This window comes from Lupinus angustifolius, unplaced genomic scaffold (genome assembly GCF_001865875.1).
Source record: "Lupinus angustifolius cultivar Tanjil unplaced genomic scaffold, LupAngTanjil_v1.0 Scaffold_16_29, whole genome shotgun sequence".
Taxonomy (NCBI): domain Eukaryota; kingdom Viridiplantae; phylum Streptophyta; class Magnoliopsida; order Fabales; family Fabaceae; genus Lupinus; species Lupinus angustifolius.
In genome coordinates, this window is record NW_017718879.1 from 1 (window position 1) to 19,311 (window position 19,311).

Genomic DNA, 19,311 nt, shown 5'->3' on the forward strand with positions numbered 1-19,311 from the left:
TTTGAGTTCCAAATGAGATTACAAAATTGATTTTTGCATCTCATTTGCCTTCTCCTTTCTCCTCTTGAATTCTAAACTAAAATTACAAAACTTACTTAAAAAGAACTTCTAAGAACTAAGACAGAAGAGAGAATTGTGTTTCCAGGAAGAAGGCAAGAAGATATGATATGAAGTGTTGTGAAGTCATGTTGTTCGAATGGAATGTCTCATATTTATAGAAATTTCCCTAGGGCCGCTGAGCTGCTTGTTAGCACCGCTCAGCAGCTGACCAAATCCTTCAGCATGAGTTTGTCACTTGATCAAGCAGCTTTGTCTCATCCTTAAGCTTGACTCACCAAAGCTAGTTGTGAGCTATGAGACCAACTATAGTGAGCTACTCTAAAAAGCCTATGGTGGGCTACTTGAAGTGATGTCATGCATGACTTCATGGTTGCTTGATGGCTAAGTCAAGTCTAAGTCAAGTCTGAGTGCACACCGCTTAGCACACTTGTGGCACTGCTAAGTTGCTTGTTGAGCAGCTTTGACCGTGCTAACTGAGACGTGGCTTGGTGTTTGATGACCTGGGCAGGAGTCTGGTTCACCGCTGAGCACACATGTGTCACCGCTGAGCTGCTTGTTGAGCAGCTTGGGCGTGCGCTAGGCTTGTGTCTGACCATGCCAAACTTGAGTTCTGATCGTGTCAGGATTAGTCTGGTGCTAGGTTGAGCGGCCAAGTAGGTCCGCTCAGCTGCTTGCTTGAGCAGCTTGGTCCAGGTCAGGCTGGTGTTCAGGTCAGCTTAGCGTGGCTTGGTCCACGATCAGCTGCCTGCTTGAGCACCTTGATTTTGACTTCTTTTTCTCTTTGACCATGAGTCTTTTTTCTCTTTTCTTCTTCTTTCTAAATCCTACAAAGCACATAAAAAAGAAATACAAACGCAAATATACAAGATTGTGATATTTTATACAAAAAATATTATTTTAAGTTGGTTTTTCTCAATTATGCTTAATATAAGTGCCATAAAAATGTATGAAATTTAGGTATGTTTGGCACTTATCAGGTGGTTAGTCTAAAAATAGCAAGTGTATAAATGTACAATCATGCTATTCATTTCAAAGTAGATTTATAATTCAATTCATACAATAATCACTCTCTCAATTCTCTCCAACATTTTCTCTGTTTTCTCTCTCACTCACGATCCCCTTCTTTCTAACTTTCCTTATTCATTCTTTCACAAAAGCTTAACATTTTTAAATTGTCATTGTGGTTATGATTATGATTATTGCGATTATAATCATTGTAATCATTCCGATACAGATTATGGCCATGTTACAATGTGAATTGTTTTGCAATTAAAAATATAATTTTGAATTGTTGTGATCTAACGTGACTTAAATATAGTCTAATATGATTGCATTATAGTCCAAAGCGATTAAACACTATAATTCAATATCATATCATAATTGCGGTTGTGATGATCATCACAACTACAATATTATAACTGCATCAGGTGATATAATCTACAATTTAAAACAATGATATTGTGCTTCACAATGTATTTATCATTTTGGATTCATTTATATTGGTGTTTCGCCCTCTTGTATCAAGTTATTTTGATAAGGATGTATACATGGAATTTCCAAGTATCTCTTCTTGTGATATGGTACCAAACACATACCTCTTATAATTCATGTGCACCTTTGGTACTCGTTATCAATAAAATCTTTTTTCTAATACAAAATATACTGGAATTAACTTCATCAAATCCTCCTACAATTTATTCTCATAAATCATTCTAAGACTAATATAATAAAAATGTTAACTGGAAAAGTAAATATCTTATCTAATGTTTTCTAATATAAAAAAACATTGAGTACCTTCTTTATTTAACATTACAAGCTTTTGTATACTTGAGCATTTTTCTATATATATATATGATAAGTATGACAACATACATATTCATTGCAATGTCTGAATCTATGACTATGATGAAATGATTAGACAATTGCAATTAATCAACATGTTATTCATTGTGATGATACACACCATTGCCATAAGCAGGTGGAGAAAGATCATTGTCACAAACTGATAGAGCATGATCATCATTGATCAAGGAATTAAGGAAGGAAGAGAAAACATCATCATCACTACAATGATCTTCATTGTTGGAGCAAAGTAGATTTTGCTCATTGCTTCTAATAACTAAACCAATTTTAGAAACATCATCATTGGTGATATTGGCATTAGTTGCTTGATGTTGATCCAAATAATCATGGGTAGTAGTAGTAGTAGTTATGTTGGGATCAAAGTCTTGATTGAAAATATTAATGTGATGATGAGGAGAAGGAATAGGATGATGATGGTTTATTGGAGTAAGAGGAATTAGTTTGGGCGAATGATTAGGAAGTGGAGTAATAGTGGAATTAGAACATGAGTTGATTAAAGGCTTATGTGTTCTAGGATCAATACCTTGACTGATGAGCTTTTTGCTTAGATAAGTGTTCCAATAGTTCTTTATTTCATTATCTGTTCTTCCTGGAATTCTCCCTGCTATCAAAGACCACCTGCATGTTATTATAAATTTGTGATATCTTTAAAAAAAGTTGTGTCACATGCCAACATCTATATCCAATACTAAACTTTGGAGTGATACATCTTTAGTGGAATATGTTAAAAAGTGTTCCTCATTGTTATATACAAAAAAAAAACTTTTTACTATTGTTTTAAATTATGAACCAACAATATTATGATTATGATAATTATTTCAACCACATCACAATTGTGATGTAACACCAAATTATAATAGTATCAAGTCACAATCGTATCGGACAATATCAGGTTGTACCGAACCACATCAAATAAAAAAATCACAAAAAAAATGTCACAAGTTCATAATTTGCATCGTAATAACCACACTAATCATGATTGCAACTGCAATTTAAAATGTAGAATTTTCAACTATAGATAATTGAATCAAAATCTTTTGCAATACCAAAAAGAAAATGTTATAAAAAACAAAGCAAAAAGTAAAATATAATAACTATTATATTCTTCTATTTACTTGCTCTAGATAATTGGATTAATAATTTTTAGATAGATGAATTATGAATTTCCAAAAACTACAAGTAAACAAAAGCTAGGCAAGTAACCCTACATAGTTAGCTAGACCTACCAACCATAAGTGGTGGGGAATCTATCACTATCAACTCTTCAACATATTGGAAGCCCTAACTAACTACCTACCCACCCTTACTTACCGGTTACCAAGGAGCCGGTGGAGGCGGAGGATGAGATCTTCCTCGTCCGGGGCAATGTGGCCGTGCTTCAGGGAAGGGCGGAGGTAGTTGATCCACCGGAGGCGGCAGCTCTTGCCACAGCGGAGGAGACCGGCTCGCTTCGGAAGTGTTCTCCAACGTCCTTCTCCTTCTTTCTTGATGAAATTTGATAACACTTCATCTTCTTCACGTGTCCATGGTCCTCTCTTCAACCCAATCTTGTTACAACATGGTGTAATAATCTTCTTCTTCTCCTTATTATTATTAATTGCTGTTTTTGCTTCCATCAATGATGATACTTTTTTCATATCTTCTTATTATATGCATGCAAGGGTTGGATCAAGTGAAAAAACTATCTATATATATATATATATACGTGTAGTAACAATCTTATCTTTTAATGTGTAGCAAAATGACTGCATAAAAAAGAATAGTATAGATTATAGAGATAGAAACACATAGGATGAAGATATTGTTTTAGGTTTTAATGATATTTTTTGTGGTATGGTTTGGTAATGAGGAAGAGATTATGGTTAGTGCTTGAAGGTTTTTTTTTGTAAGGTATGCATGTGAATTGATTGAAAATTTTGAACCCTACATGAATACCCATTCAACTCAACAACATATAGCTTTTTTCACTTTCTAATTTGGATAGTATGTATCATGTAAAGTTGTACTCCAATTTCTTTTAATTTGAGCATCTATAAGCTACTTTTAATGCATACCCTTTCCTTAAATTGTAAAATGACAAAGGAAAAACAATTACATACACGGAACAAAAATGTTTCGTGGCTGGATAATGGATTCAATCCGTGATTAAACGTGTGGACCCCTTAAATTGATGGTTTTAATTTATGAGTAAAATTTGCTTTTTAATATTATATTAAAATTAGAACAAAGTGAAGTTGAAGACTCTTTAGGGTGTATGTGGCTTATGCAAACTTAATTATTTGTTAACAATGAAGCTTGTTATGTTGTTGGATTTCATTAAGCTTAGACCTTATACTGGATTTGGAGCATTGCTGGTAGTTATTTAACATACTCATCTATCAATGCTTCCTTAAAAATGACTTAAGTGATATGTAAATTTATGGATAATTCAATGGTATAAGGTTTCGATAGATCCTCAAAATAATCAAAAGGTTAGGAATTCGATTCTTAGGACTAACATTTGTTGAGAGGAATAATCACTGACCCTAAAAAAACTAGTTCCTTACCCAGAGAATGAGAGAATACCATTAGTAGTACCAAAAAAAAATTTGGAAGTCACAGTCTTCTTATTCATAGTTATTCTTCTTTCACATAAATATATCACATTTCTTGTTTTTTTTCTTTTTTTTTATATGCTGTGTCCCACATTTAACCAATCAAAAAAGGTGACCGTGACACTAAAGTGTGGCACAGAGTGGGATAACATTTATTATCCCTCATGTTAGGTAATGATCATAACATTTTGGTCATAATATTAAACAAATGAAAGATGAATCAGTATAGCATTAATGTTAATTCCTCTACTACTTCACAACCACTAGTTGTATTATTGTTTTCCAAATATGGTAAGGCTGAATTATCCAAAAAAATTACAACATACAATACAATGCTTGTTGTAAATAACATCATATTAAAAAGACAAAAGTTAAAAACCCTTACAATAACAAAAATGCTAAATATTCATGTCCTTATACTATAACTATGTACAAAACCATTAAACACTTTTGTACCCATTTCATCCCTTTGATTTGACAACCTAGTATTCTACTGTCAAACTTCTCTTGCTGTAACTTATACACTCTTTCAAACATAAGCATATCTTGATTAGTCTCTTGCATGATTAGATCTTTAGGTTCCATTCTAATTATAAAAGTAAGAATGATAAACACCAAAAAACCAGAACTTCACTTAGGTATCAAATGGAAAGTAAGGATGTGCATCAAGGATTTGAAACTGCTTTAGTGCATCACCAAGAAATCAGAACTTCACTTCAGGAACTATTAACATATTTCTCCTCTTTAGCAGATAACCCGAAATAGTTGCATCTGATGTAATACCCTCCCAATAAGCCAGTATATAGCTTGATCACTAATAGGCACATTTACATGTATTCCATCAATATGGCTCCAACACAATCCCTTAGCAGGATACCATTGCTAGCTGCTAACATAAAGACTTATTACCCCAAAAGTTTCTAATGAATGATCATGACCCATACATTAATAATCAGAAAAACAAAGTTGTCAATGTATTTTCTAGACTAAGAAATATGATTGCATAAACAGGAAGAGGATTAGAAACTATATATGGCACTAAGGCTGGTATTTATGATTGATAAATTGTCTCACATTACAAGGACATAATGCTTGTATTATTTATGTATTGAACAAAATATGTAACATGATCTAAATGAAAACAAATGGTGAAATGTAGACATTTTCAATGAACTGAGCAGCATCCACAAAATGACTTACAGTGAATCAATTAACTTTAGAGGTAGTAGATGATGATTTAGCATGACGTGCCACAAATGACTCAACAAGTGGGTTCACAAGATGAGGTGCTTCATCCTTCATGAAGTGAACAGATAATAAAGTGAGAAGATTGTCAAAAACATAACAAAATTATACATTTAATCAGATATGAGTATTTAATGTTGGAACATGTGGTAATAATATAAAGAGAGAAATTAAACGACCCCCAAAAAATGCATGGTGGAAAATGGGAATGATAAAAAGAGTGGAATGAATTACAAATTTAACTTCCAACACTATCCTTTTCATTTCTATTGCCCATGTTATTGTTACTAGACATTTTGTCTTTAGAGTTTAGAAAACCTTCTTTATGCTTGAATCTTCACATACAGTACATTATTCACTTTAAAATCTCTCCCTACTAGTCAGAACCACTTTCAAATAAAACAGCAAAATGTGAAAGAAAATTATTTCCAGCAGAAAGAAATTATGTATCACCAAATCAGCATCACAACTAAAATGGCACGCATTGACCCAAAGAAAGACGTAAACCATAACGACAGTTTTCATATTTGCTTGATTGATATGAAATAGCACAGGTACACAACTATCTCACATTAAGTTGCATTAAACATCCAAGTTTACATACTTTTAAAATTTCAAACCATCAATAAACAAGAGTTGATTTCAATCATTAACGCCAATGACTGACTTACATATTCAAATCCATCTATAAACAAGTGTGCATCTTATTCCACAAATTCAATCATCAAGGTGAAACAGGGAAATGATAAATTATAAGAATTACATTGTGAAGGGAGGAAAATTCTGGAGACAAACAAACCATAGAAGCTAAGGGTTTTTTTTGTACTACCAAGGGTATCCCCTCACCCTATGGTAAGGAACTAATCCCTTTCGGGATGCGTGGTTATCCCTCCCAACAAGTGTTGCTCCCAAGAATTGAACACTTGACCTTTTGGTCTTTCTGGGGATCTAGTAGGGCCTTATACCACTAGACCAATGCCTTATTGGTAGCTAAGGTTCACAACAGCTAGAGAGAATATGAGGGTGGAAATTGCTTAGGGTGCTCAGGGTTAAATTGTAGGGGACCATCAGAAAAATAGATAAGTATTCCATTTCATAGAAAGCTCCTAAATAATGGGTTATGCACCTTTTACCACTCCATTTCATTACTAACCTGTCCACTGCATTCATTCAAAGCCTTTGGATTCTAGAAGCTGTTTGAAGGTTCTCACCAGAACTAGCACTTATTGCAAGGTGAGGGGGAGACTATTATAACTATGGGAGTAGGATAATATGATTGATCCCTATCAAAAATAATTAAGTTGATGCAAGAAAACCAGGATTATAAAGTAGAGGTTTAAAATTTTAAAACTATAGACAAATTCAGGTACATTTGGCAAGGCCTTCTGGAGATAGTGGGGGCTCACAACATGAAGCTGATTAATCAGGTAGAAAAGGAACCTGCTTTGCTCAAATACTCATATCAATACTATCAGATATCCTTTAATACACTTAAACTCTTATTAACATTCATAATGTTCATTGTAAACTTCAGGGCCGTTGATTAGTGATTGATGAATCCTGAAATTAAGGATTAATTATAGGTATATTTCTAATATACAGATGTATTATAAACATCTAGTATTAATAAACATGTAGATCACCCTCTCTCTTTATTCCTCCTCTGCTATTGATCTTTCTCTTGGTTTCTATGTTTTCAGTTCTTAACATGCTGGTAAAAGCTTAAAACGCTTGCAAAAATTGCAATGTATATTACCATGTCAGCTTAAAGTTGGTTGTAGGTTTTAAAAAGGTATGATAGGAAAATGAATTTTAAAAAAAATGCTAACCGGAAACTCTTTTGTACATGCATATAGGGGAAGGACATGACAGATCTGAGGGAGAAAAAAACACCTGGGGGCAATGCCCAACATTTGGAAGAACAATGAAGTCTTCTACAGAATCAAAATTTGAATAGTTTCTTCCCATCTCAATTGGTTCCCATGGATCCTTGTCACCCCATCCTATCAAAACTGGGCACTGAAATAAGAGAAATATTACATATCATTCATATTTATCAGATTCCAGTTCATCAAATTTATATTCACTTCTTCCATTCCTGCTTCCTCACCTAAAGGATTAAGGAAGCTTACCTTTACTAGGGGTAGTAAGTCCTCAGGAAGAGGGCCACCTGAGTAACAAATAAACTCAAGAAAGACCTCTGCGGCTCCAGGTTCCAGTCCTGGACTAAGGATGACCTGTACTAGCTCATCTGTCACCTTAGAGGTGTCATGATAGCACTGTCAAAAGTATTCCATACACAATTATTAGAGTTTCAGGTAAGAGTGCCCTTTATTTTCAAATACAAAGCAGTATAAACCTTGGAGCTTGTTGCTTACAACATGTTTTTCGAATCCATAAATAGTCTCAGATTTGAGCATTTCCTTCTGTTTGTATACCCTCTACCCAGCATTCTTTAAAGCATAAGTTTTTAAAAGTTGAAATTGACTGTTAAGCTAGAGGATATACCTGAGAAAGAATGTTCCTCACGGATTCTTTTGTTGCAACAGCTTTAAAGAAGAATTTGCCTGCAGCAGTATCCCTACAACAAAATGAGTGATAATGCTAAATCGGATCCTCTGGAATGTTGAAAAAAGTTCTAAGAAATCTCTGGAATTCATGCATATGAAAGGTCTAGCAAACCAAGGCTGCTTAAAGAAACTTTTGTTTCATTCGTACCTAAGCAATCTCTGGAATGATTTGATGAAAGGTCTAGCAAACCAAGGTTGCTTCGTTATATGAAGCATTCGAAGAGATATATTAAGAAGGAGAATGCCCCTGCAGATTTTTGGAGCTATTACAGCTGCCTGAAGACCAACAACTCCTGCATAAAAGATATTAGAAACAAATTCTCAGTTATAGCATGAAATCAAGAAATTGGAATAATGGATTACCCAACTTACAATAGTAAAAGGGCAGCCCAGTGCATGAGGCTCCCACTTAGTGGGTTCTAGGGAGGGTAGATGTATGCAACCTTACCCCCGCAAGTGGAGAGGGTGTTTCCAGGATTTGAACCCGTGACCTCATGGTCACTAAGCAACAACTGTATCATTGCGGCAAACTCACCCTCTTCTCAACTTATAAGAGTAAAGAGAAATATTGAAAGCAATTCAATAGAATTCACCTCCAATAGAATTGCATATAAAGAATGCTTCATCCTTAACAACATCAAGACAAAACTCATTTAATTGGGTGGCCCATGTCTCAAAAGTGTAAAAGGAACCATCTCCAATTTCGCGAGGATTTGGTTTATCTGAATATCCATATCCAATAAGATCAATAGAGTAGACCCGGTGGGATTCTGCAAGAACAGAAATATTTTTCCTCCAGTGGTCACTGCAATGACGTGAGCTCTCGGTTACTTTGAGGAACAAAGTCAAAAATAACTACAGAACCAGACACACCTAACAATAAAACATAGATCATAGACATTTGACAAAAAAATGTGACATATATGCTGCATACATGTTTCTAAGATAAACTTATAGATATCTAGATAGTAGTTTAGGCTAGGCGAGACAATGCTATATTTTCAATGATGGAAATGAATGGAATGACGAAGCGAAATTGAATAATACTAAGTTCCACTGTTTTGATTATGATGGAATGGTTGCATCTAATAATTATTATTTTCCTCTCTTGCCAATTTGGGGGTATGGTGTTGTTCGATCTATGTAGCTGACCCTACATAATGAAATAAAGGTTTGATTGTTGGTGTTGCCAATTTGGAGGTATGGGTAGAGATGAGATAGAATCGACTTATTACTCAATTGGTTCCGCCCCATTCCATCATAAAATACTTGGACAATGGTCCATTCCATTTCATATCTATCCATCATTAAAAATATCAAAACATAGGCTTAAAGGTGTTGTTTTGTTGCCAGCATGAGTTTGCACATACTCTTTGGAATGTGAAGGATTAGAATGACATTACAGCTAAAAATAAAATGATGAAAATCCAATTATTTACAATTGGGATGTCGAGTAATGTAAAAACATTTTTCATTTGCTTGGCCATCTTTTTAAGCATATACAAAACATGGGCAGCTAACATTTTGAGATTCAGAAGAATGTTGTGAACCAAACACTAACCAAAGTTAGAAACCAAAATAAACATAGATTTGGAAAGAGTAATGATGAGTACAGACACACTTCACAATGTATCAGTATCTAACACAAAAACGTCTATGATTTACTATGAACATATTATGAAACTCTTAACCATATTCAATAGCATAGTCACCGGGTACACAGTATTGTAAGTGCAATTAGTGTAATGAATGAGTATGGGAGATGGTGAAAATATAGAGAAACCTGTTAGCACCAAAACCATGGATTAAAACAAGTGCAGGACCATGATTCCCAGAATACTGATAGCGAATAGAGTAACCCTTCCAATTCCACGTCCTAGAAAGAAAAGGTATATAAATATATATATAATTCCACTTATTGAAGGAAAAGAAGAGAATGAAGATGAAGGTAAGTTTACCTGGTTTGAACATTGAGGTGTTGTTCGTTTTGTTGTGTGTTTAATTTGGAAACAATGTTTTGATGCTTCAAAGTGGAGTTGGTAGAAAATTGGTATTTGAATTGTGGAGAATGGAATTTGGGGTAAGAGGAAAAGGGTAGTAGAGTTGGAATGTGAGTGGTGATGATAGTAGATGCCAGTGCCAGTGCCATGTTAATGTTCTAATACTTTTCTCTTCCCACTCATATTCTTCTATTACTACTTTTCATCTCTTATTCCTCATGTGCTCAACCACACACCACGTTGCTAATATTATCATCCACAAACAATATTACCAAAAAATATATGTAAGCTATAATATTACTGAATTAGCTTTAAATAAACATGACTTAGTTACCAAAACACTTTTTGAGTATGTCACATAGTATTTTAACTACAAGGTAGACTTTTTGAGTATGTCATATAGTGTTTTAACTACAAGAATTATTTTTATGCATGCTGAGGAATATGTATGATTCTTTGTCACATTAGTTTCATCCAGCTTGTTAGGTGAGATTCATTAAGTGATTAAACCATAAGACACCACAACATAGGGAGGAAGAAAACTCAATAAATTAAGTTTTGGATGACAAAATAAGAATAATTTGAAGACTAAACATATTTAAGCCAACATTTACCCACATAAGGTGTAAACTTTAACTAATTTTATCTTTAAAAAAATGTTTAACTACTTTAGTGCACTAGGTACTAAGATATGAAGGGGAATAGTCCAAATAATGTTACTTTTAATTATTTTTTATAGTTAGTTTTAATATTAAAAGATAATTATTATTTTATTAATTCTCTATATGGGATAATTTCAATCCTAATAGAGTTATTGTCTCCATCAGGAAAAAAAATAGCAAAAATAGGCAAGAAGATTGCCATTACTAAAGTCAGAAGCAAATATCTAACTAGGGAGAAGCCTAGTGAATATTAAATGGATTTTCATGTGGTTCAAACCATAATCATTGCATAGAATGGTTCGGCAAGCTTTATATTATTATTATTATATAACTTTCTTTATGACAAACTTGGTATACATTACGGAATTTGGTAAGTGGTAAGTAGGGTAAATGAGAACCATGTAACTATGATTATTACGATAAATCAAGTTTTAACCAAATTAGAGCTATATTCCCACAATTTCCTTGCCAGCTCTGGATCAGTTGCTTGTGAACTTGCTTCAGATAAGTTACTGTCTGCAAAATAGCAGCCACTCAACCCTTTAACTTGTGGATGCAATGCCACATAGCATGTAGTTGCTGCCCCCTATGATTAAAGAAATTAGAACAAAATTCAAAAGCATGTAGTCAGTGTATTTATAAAGGCAAGGTTTCCTTGAACTTACATATACCAGTAAATTATCCTACATGAAATTGTCATATGACAAGAAATAAGTAGAGAAAGTTATATCAGTAAGATTTTTCAAGTGTCATTCTGTAATGTGCACAATTTTGTGATAAAAGAAATGCAGCTCATCAATACTTACTCTTGGGAAATAACATATACAATATATATATTATACAACTCCCTACCCTCTTCTCTTTTTGTTTCAAATAAATATCAATTACCTGTTGTATACTTTTCATCACATATTTACCAAATAGACCCACCAATCCTGAATAAAAAGTAGGATTAAATTGTCAATATAACAAGCTAACAATTACTATAAGAAAAGCAGTCATATCTAATATGTTTAATATGAAGGGATGATAAAGAAATTTGGGTGGATAGTGTATAGGGGCATTGTTAAAAAAAGGGCACTCATCTCATTTCTCACATTCTATATACTGTTTAAGCATATCATATCTGTCTCAAGTTTGTTATTGATCAGCATAAATACTAATAATGTGTGTTAGAATATGTGATATTCTTTCAGAGTTAATTGATTAACACTGTAGTTAATCCATTAAATACAGTGTTAATCAATTAACTCTGCCAGAATCTCACATTCTAACAATGTGGACTTTAGCACCTAAATAAATATGATAGCAACAGAAAAAAACAAGGTGAGCATGAGATCTCAGAACACTTGCCTGATAACTGGTTGAAATAGAAACCTAATTAGGAATGTTTGTTGATTGTGAGGACGAAAAGAGAATGATTTCAAGCTATGATGGTGGTGATTACATTTAAAAACTAAATTAAATCTACAGGGACCTCTGGTAACCAAATTTCAGTGATTGAAATACATCATTGCATTAACATTTTAAAGATGGTTTTTATTAGAAAACCCATGTTACTGTATCAAAGAACAAAATGAGTAGCCTCCTCAACATTTCAGATCTTGTCTCTTGGAATCAAGGCTGGAAAGGAATTTTCTATTTATAATTTGAGAATAAAGTATCTCCTAGTATAAGGAGATAAATTATATCCTCCAACCACTAAAATCATTACATGTGTTATATTTAATTATTTTCTATAAAAATATTTCTAAAACTAAACAAATAGTACACATGTCATACTTTTACCGGCTAGAGAAGATAAGTTATCTCCTGATATGAGGAGATACTTTATTCTCTTATATTTTATACTCAAATGTATTTTTTCATATGGAGGCATCTTGGTGAAATAATTTAAATAGCTTCATAAACAGAGGAATAAGTTAGACACAGAATTACATACAGGATTGATAAAAGCAGTGAATAATGTAAAAAGAATGGACAGTAAATAGTGTCCACTTTGTAAAACAAGTTGAACTCTATGCATGGTTTTGACATAAAATACTTCTGAAAATAATGCACACGTGACCAGAAAAATGAACTACCGTCAATTAAGCCATGATAGCGGTATAGGTTCGTGGCAATTGGTCCTGGGCTAACCGAGTTTGCAGTTATAGCTGAGCCCTCATCCTGTTATAAGTAAACATCCAAAACCAATATGACTGCTGTATGTTGCTTTATCCATTTGACAAAGATAAAATTATCAGATATAAAATTAAGAGAAACATCCAATTAATGATTTGTAAGAGAAGTAGAGAACCCTCATAGATGTGCTAAATGCTAGCAATAGAAAGATGTACATCAAGTATTACCCACCATAAATAACAATAGAAAGATGTACACTCGAATTATTTGATATATGCGCAAACTGTCAAAACTTATTGGGTCTATGGCATCATCACCTATCTACAATTGTTTCTTACTCAGGAATTTCACATAAGGTGCCAAGTCTTCTGATTTGTCAGGTACATCAATTTGGAGTCCACAAAATGTCTTCCATAGTTATTGGGTTCGGGTTATAATAAAGATGCACCCATATAATAGTCTGACATTATATCATTAATTATAAAGATGCATCCACATAAACTAGTGACAAAAAGGTTATGCTAAAATCATAATATCTAGAAGAAAAATGTTACGTAACTGAAAAAAGGAGGAATGGTCTGCTAGCATAGGAATCATCAAGAAAATCATCTTAATCCACTCCAAATATATTGAATCAGTCTTAAAAGTCAGCCAAAAAGTCCAGACAAACAAGAACATCCAATGAACATGCTACAGCATGCACCAAAACACCACTTCAATAGGCCCTGAGATCTTACATAGTTGCATAACCCAAGATTAACAAAATTATAAACACCATTTACGTGGTGACGTAAGCAGAAGGACGATTCACTATAACCTGGTATATATAAAGACAGATAGCTCGAGGCACAGAACATCTGAACATATCTCTCCCTAAATCTCACACAGCAGATTAAGGAGGCTGTCCAAACAAAATGTGGCACATAAGGAATTTTACTGTGCCAGGATGACCTTTCAAAAGTAAACTCCACCTTCTCATCATACATATCACCATTATTACCGTAATTGTCAAAATCCTAGAAGTATATTAGAGAGATTGTAACACATTCCACATACGAAGTGGAACTCCTACCTTCGGTTATTAGAAAAATATCAGAGAGTGATATCATGAGATAAGACTTTTTACTTTTTAAAGCTAAGATTGGATGATATAAAATCACTAAGATGAGATTCCTAAAAAATATAAGATTCTAAAAAAATAAGGTAACCCAATTATTCCTAAAATAAAATGTTTGCATCAATCTCTACTGGTAAGATATTTTGTACAAATTCTAACAATCGCCTAATACCCGATGGAAAATATCTCCCTATCTCCAACTTCAAAGATGCTTTAGAAAAGGAATCGCAGCTAATCAAGCCATTCCTAATATTTTTACACACAAATCCCACGAGAAAACAAGAGAGATAAAGAACAGCACCCATCTCATGACCTACTGTCAGTAGTTTACCTCCTCAAACATCTCTTGATAAGTTCCACCAATCCCCGGCATCCCTCCTATCAAATATCCTTTATCTTGAAGGAGAAAGATCAAAAGAACAATGCATAAAGAAACAGATAGGTAGCAGATATATCGTATAGTTAACAACATCAAAAAAAGTCAGTCACCTTTAAACGTCTTGCAAGCTCATTAACATGCAAAACATTACAAAGCTTTGACTGCCCATATGCAGACAAACTGTTATACCTGTAAAATGCAAAGAGAATTGAAAATATCAAATCGCTTAGTTTCAGATACAATTACCATTGAGAAGGGGAAGAGCTAAGGGGAACTCATAATGCTAGAAAATATGGACAGGAAAATAAATATTATCAATTGTACTATATTTTAGGTCACCAAACATATTGTTACCCTGATTTGTCATTGATTTTATCAAATTGAATCCCTTCAGGATATGATAATTGGTGGCGTCTTGATGAGACATTTACGATCCTTCCTTCTTTCCTCTGTTCTATAGCAGTTCGTTTCATTGTTTCTAGCAATAAGTTTGTCAAAAGGAAATGACCTGCAAGGAGAGATCCTTGTCAAATTCCCTTATATAAGCATTAGGTACAATGTTATGGTGTGTTAATATTTAAGAGAAAAAAATTGAAATTGATGGAACATACAAATTCATAAATTTCTATGTGATGAAAACGGAAGTATCCTAGTACCTTTTTTCAGACTTAATTCAGAACATAATCTTAATTGCTATTTAAGCCCATAAATACTTATATAGATGATGTATCAACTTCCACATGCGTGTGAATAAGTATGTATTGAAGATATAAATCTCACCTATGTGGTTTGTTGCAAATTGTAGTTCAATATTGTCTTTGGAAAGCTTGAATGGTGTTGCCATAATTCCTGCATTATTACTTGGAGCAGCAGAGCGAAAAAAAATTGAAGTGTATGCAAAATCATATTTCACATTCATAGAATACACATTACATAAGCAAGAAGTAAAGTATTTGCAATAACTTACACAAGTATATTCAAAGGAAGACCACAAGAGTTGAATTGAAATGCAAATTTCCTCACTGATTCCATTGAGCTTAGGTCTAGCTCCATCATGTCAATTTTTGCATTGGAGTTATCTCTTAATATTGCTTCCTTGACCTCCCTACCAGATTCCATATTTCTTATCCCCATAACTACATGGACTCCACGTAATGCAAGTACACGTGCAGTTTCGATACCAATACCACTAGTTGCCCCTGCAGCAACATGGGCCACATAATGAGGACAAGTTTTTTTTTTTTTTTGGTACTATCAAATATATCCTCTCACCTTATGGGTAAGGAACTACCCGCTTTCGGGTACGTGACTGTTCCTCTCAACAAGTGTCACTCTCATGAATCAAACCCTTGACCTTTCAGTCTTTTTGGAGATATAGCAGAGTCTTACACCACTAGATCAACATCTTATTGGTAATGAAAACAAGTTATTTGTACAAATGCTCCGGTAAAGAAGGACAACTACATAAACAAGTTGAGAACAACGGTGTATTCCTATCCCAAAGTCCACATATAGATACTTGACATAGACAATAGACACCCATACCTAAATATACTTTAGCTAATAGCAAACACAAAACAGCTACACTAACACTCCTTGAGGTTTAGTGTAATACACATTCTACCCCTCTATTCTTCATACCTGCTCAATCCTCCCTTAACTTATATGTATCCAATATATTATGTACCCCTCCAAGGGAAGTGAGGGTAATTATAATAATCTATTGGGAGGTCAATGTAATTTGCTCTTAACCTATTAATCATAATAAATACCATTATCATTTTGATAAAAATTTGAATAAATTACACTTGATACCTATAATATATATATATCAAATTGGCAGCCTCTTATGAGAGTTGAGTGTAATGTTTTAAATACAGGGAATGTCGAGTATGATTAAGCTAAATCTGAGTAATGTGGGTGTAATTTCCTCAAAAAATTATAAGATCTTGGAAACAAAGGATAAAAAATGAAAAAAATAATATTAAAAAATGGCATTATGAATATATCGAAATGCAAGAAGAAATAAAACCTGTAACAATGGCAGTGAGAGCAGTTGCATGAATTCCTTGAGTGACTTCTTGAGCGGTAGAAGAAGCTGAGAACCCAGAAGCCCTTTTTCTTCTAAACCACGTCCACAACATTCTTCTATCTTCTCAATTGCAAAATTTTAACGTTTTTTTTCCCGCTACAACTCCATTGATCAATCCCGCATAATGTTAATTTAGTTACACCTTTTCGGATTTTCTGATATAACCAAAAGAGTATTTCTTATGAGTTTTGATTGGGTAACTATGTTTTTGATATGTGACCTCCAAAACAAATGCCCTACCAGAAATAAAATATGTATTTTTTTGATATATAAAATGATTATTTACCATTAAATTTTAATTTTAACTAAAGTTTTAATATATTATCAATATTTTATTGATTCTATTATGTATAAGTTTTTCTTTTAACTGTACTCTGTTTTTCTCCTCAATTGAATAATTAACTCTTTCATTCTTTACTTGCTTGTTATTCTTTAATTATACACCATTGTATTAAATGATATGATACTTCAGCATTAATAACAGAAAATGTGGAGACTTCCGTTTAGTACAAATTTAGAAATAATAGAAAATAAAGAAATTTCCACTAGTAGAAGTTTGGGTTATTTCAATATGTTATTTTATATACTTTCCTAATATAGAAAGTTAGTTAGAGTTAGTTGGAATTTGGAAGTTATAAATAGCACTTAGCAATTCAAAGATGTAATGGTTGTTGTAATTGACACTCAATACATTTTCAACACAACTTAGTTTATTCTCTCTCAAACATGATTTCTTCTCATTTTTCATATGCTTTTTGCTACTGCGCTTAGAGTCATATTGTTTTTCTTTAGTTGGTTGTTTGGTGCATTGTGTATGCATAGGAGAGTGGTCTTGGTTTAATAATGGTATCAAGAGCAAGGTTGAAGCAAGATTCTGGGTGGATCTTGGGCTATGATTCGAAGTGAGAAGAGAAGAACAGATAGTGAGACAACAAGGAAAGAAGATTGCAAGATCTTTGATCTATCATGACAAATGGTAATGGGTTTGCAGTGATACTACCAATTCTTGATTCCAAGAATTATGATTGATGGAGAATCCAAATGAAGACAATCTTTGGATTTCAAGAAATGTATGAATTGTTCAGAATGGATACCAAGAAGTTGGGGAGAATGCAAATGAGGTTCAAAGACAAGTTATAGAGAATCCAAGAAGAATGATTGCAAAGCTTTGTTCTTAATCCATCAATGTGTTGATGGAGCTAGGATGATAAAAATACTTGTCCAATGGGTACCCGCTAAAATATCTACAACGAGTACCTGTAAAAATAGCTTATGAGTGGGAGCGAGTAACATGATACCTGCCTTGCAGGTATCCGCATATTTATAAATTTATTTTTTAATTAAATAATTTATATACATTACATTTTTATTATTATTATTTTATAATTATATATTATCTATTTTTGTATTATTTTATAATAAATTTTAGTGATAGGAATATATGATAAATTTCACATGTTTATAAGTTTTATTATTCATGTAATAATTATTTTATATATATATAAAATATATAAATATATATTGAAACTTATAAACCCGTGGGATACTCGTAAATACCCGCTACCTGTTTGGATAACCGTAAATAGTGCAGGTATGGGTACGGGAAAGCGCAACTCCTGCTCGTTCCACTCTATTGCCATCCCTAGATGGAGCCAACTTTGAGAGAATTGTTGGTGTCAAGACATCAAAGGAAGCTTGGGATAGCTTGGAGAAAAGCTATGAAGGGGCTGCAAAATGAAGAAAGTGAAACTTCAAACAATGAGGAGAAAGTATGAACTCCTTCAAATGCAGGAGAATGAGATAATAGCAGATTACTTCAACAAGATTCTCACACTCATCAACCAAATGAAATCGTGTGGAGAAGAGGAGAGAGGGCAATCTGTTATTGAGAAGATACTTAGGACTCTAACTCCTAAGTATGGCCACATTATTGTTGTAATAGAGAAGTCCAAGAATCTTGAAGATAACAAGATTGAAGAGTTGCAAAGCTCTTTTGAAGCTCATGAACAAAGGCTTAAAGAGAGGGGCTAAAAGAAGAATGATGATCATGCACTCCAAGCACAATCTTTCAAGAAGCCTTCTGGACAGTGGAATAAGAATAAGAAGAAGGAGAAATGGAACACATTTGAGCAAGGTTCCTCATCTCAAAGACCAAATAACACAAACAACATTGAGCATGATCAAAGAAAAAACTCAATGAATAGAAGGAGGTTTGATAAGAAGAGGGTTCAATGCTAAAATTGCAGGAATTATGGGCATTATGCAGGAGGATGTAAGTCAAAGAAGTTATTGAGTAGCAAAGATGAAGAAGCAAGATTTGGACAAAATGAAGGATCAGATGATGATGATCAATACTTGTTTATGACTACTGTGAAGAACAATGATGAAAGTGGTAACTTTTGGTACCTTGACACTAGATATTCAAACCATATAACAAGCAAGAAGGATTGGTTCATAACTTTTGATGAATCAACAAAGATCGATATTAAGTTTGTTGACCATAGTGTAGTCAATGTAGAAGGAATTGGCAAGGTGATGATCCAAATAAGATATGGGAAGAAAGCCTACATATCAAATGTCCTATGTGTACCTAAGATGAAGAACA

The 19,311-nt window shown here is 33.5% G+C and overlaps 3 protein-coding genes across 5 annotated transcripts; all 3 read right to left on the bottom strand.

Annotated features, from left to right (window-relative positions):
• Positions 1 to 1,859: 1,859 nt before the first annotated feature.
• LOC109337967 (transcription repressor MYB5-like) lies at positions 1,860 to 4,114 on the bottom strand. The gene is made up of 2 exons (XM_019575081.1): positions 3,235 to 4,114; positions 1,860 to 2,541 (listed from the first exon to the last, which is right to left on the bottom strand). Exons 1-2 carry the CDS (start codon positions 3,558 to 3,560, stop codon positions 2,001 to 2,003), a joined length of 867 nt encoding a protein of 288 aa, XP_019430626.1. The 5' UTR covers positions 3,561 to 4,114; the 3' UTR covers positions 1,860 to 2,000.
• A 705-nt stretch (positions 4,115 to 4,819) lies between these two features.
• Positions 4,820 to 10,539, bottom strand: LOC109337968 (pheophytinase, chloroplastic). Of its 3 annotated transcripts, none has more exons than XM_019575083.1 (9): positions 10,291 to 10,539; positions 10,116 to 10,208; positions 8,926 to 9,137; positions 8,481 to 8,625; positions 8,271 to 8,343; positions 7,895 to 8,041; positions 7,656 to 7,781; positions 5,718 to 5,813; positions 4,820 to 5,403 (listed from the first exon to the last, which is right to left on the bottom strand). In XM_019575083.1, the coding sequence occupies exons 1-8, from the start codon at positions 10,479 to 10,481 to the stop codon at positions 5,724 to 5,726; spliced, it is 1,077 nt and encodes a 358-aa protein (XP_019430628.1). In that variant the 5' UTR covers positions 10,482 to 10,539; the 3' UTR covers positions 4,820 to 5,403; positions 5,718 to 5,723. The 3 variants fall into 3 exon arrangements, with proteins under 3 accessions (XP_019430628.1, XP_019430627.1, XP_019430629.1); XM_019575082.1 differs by having other exon boundaries at positions 4,820 to 5,418; XM_019575084.1 differs by lacking the exon at positions 4,820 to 5,403 and adding an exon at positions 5,535 to 5,650 and having other exon boundaries at positions 5,695 to 5,813.
• Positions 10,540 to 11,306: 767 nt separating this feature from the next.
• On the bottom strand, positions 11,307 to 16,835 carry LOC109337969 (short-chain dehydrogenase TIC 32, chloroplastic-like). The gene is made up of 8 exons (XM_019575086.1): positions 16,647 to 16,835; positions 15,582 to 15,813; positions 15,395 to 15,474; positions 14,969 to 15,122; positions 14,725 to 14,803; positions 13,079 to 13,163; positions 11,883 to 11,929; positions 11,307 to 11,580 (listed from the first exon to the last, which is right to left on the bottom strand). Exons 1-8 carry the CDS (start codon positions 16,756 to 16,758, stop codon positions 11,419 to 11,421), a joined length of 951 nt encoding a protein of 316 aa, XP_019430631.1. The 5' UTR covers positions 16,759 to 16,835; the 3' UTR covers positions 11,307 to 11,418.
• Positions 16,836 to 19,311: the final 2,476 nt, after the last annotated feature.

Coding starts and splice junctions, on each gene's coding strand:
- LOC109337967 (XM_019575081.1), bottom strand. CDS start 3,560: ATGAAAAAAGTATCATCATTGATGGAAGCAAAAACAGCAATTAATAAT. Junction 2,542..3,234: donor CACCGGCTCCTTGGTAACCG/GTAAGTAAGGGT, acceptor AATAACATGCAG/GTGGTCTTTGATAGCAGGGA.
- LOC109337968 (XM_019575083.1), bottom strand. CDS start 10,481: ATGGCACTGGCACTGGCATCTACTATCATCACCACTCACATTCCAACT. Junction 8,042..8,270: donor TGAGGAACATTCTTTCTCAG/GTATATCCTCTA, acceptor TACTTTTGACAG/TGCTATCATGACACCTCTAA. Junction 7,782..7,894: donor ACTTACTACCCCTAGTAAAG/GTAAGCTTCCTT, acceptor CTCTTATTTCAG/TGCCCAGTTTTGATAGGATG.
- LOC109337969 (XM_019575086.1), bottom strand. CDS start 16,758: ATGTTGTGGACGTGGTTTAGAAGAAAAAGGGCTTCTGGGTTCTCAGCT. Junction 14,804..14,968: donor AAAATCAATGACAAATCAGG/GTAACAATATGT, acceptor TGCATTTTACAG/GTATAACAGTTTGTCTGCAT. Junction 11,581..11,882: donor TGATGAAAAGTATACAACAG/GTAATTGATATT, acceptor CTTTAATCATAG/GGGGCAGCAACTACATGCTA.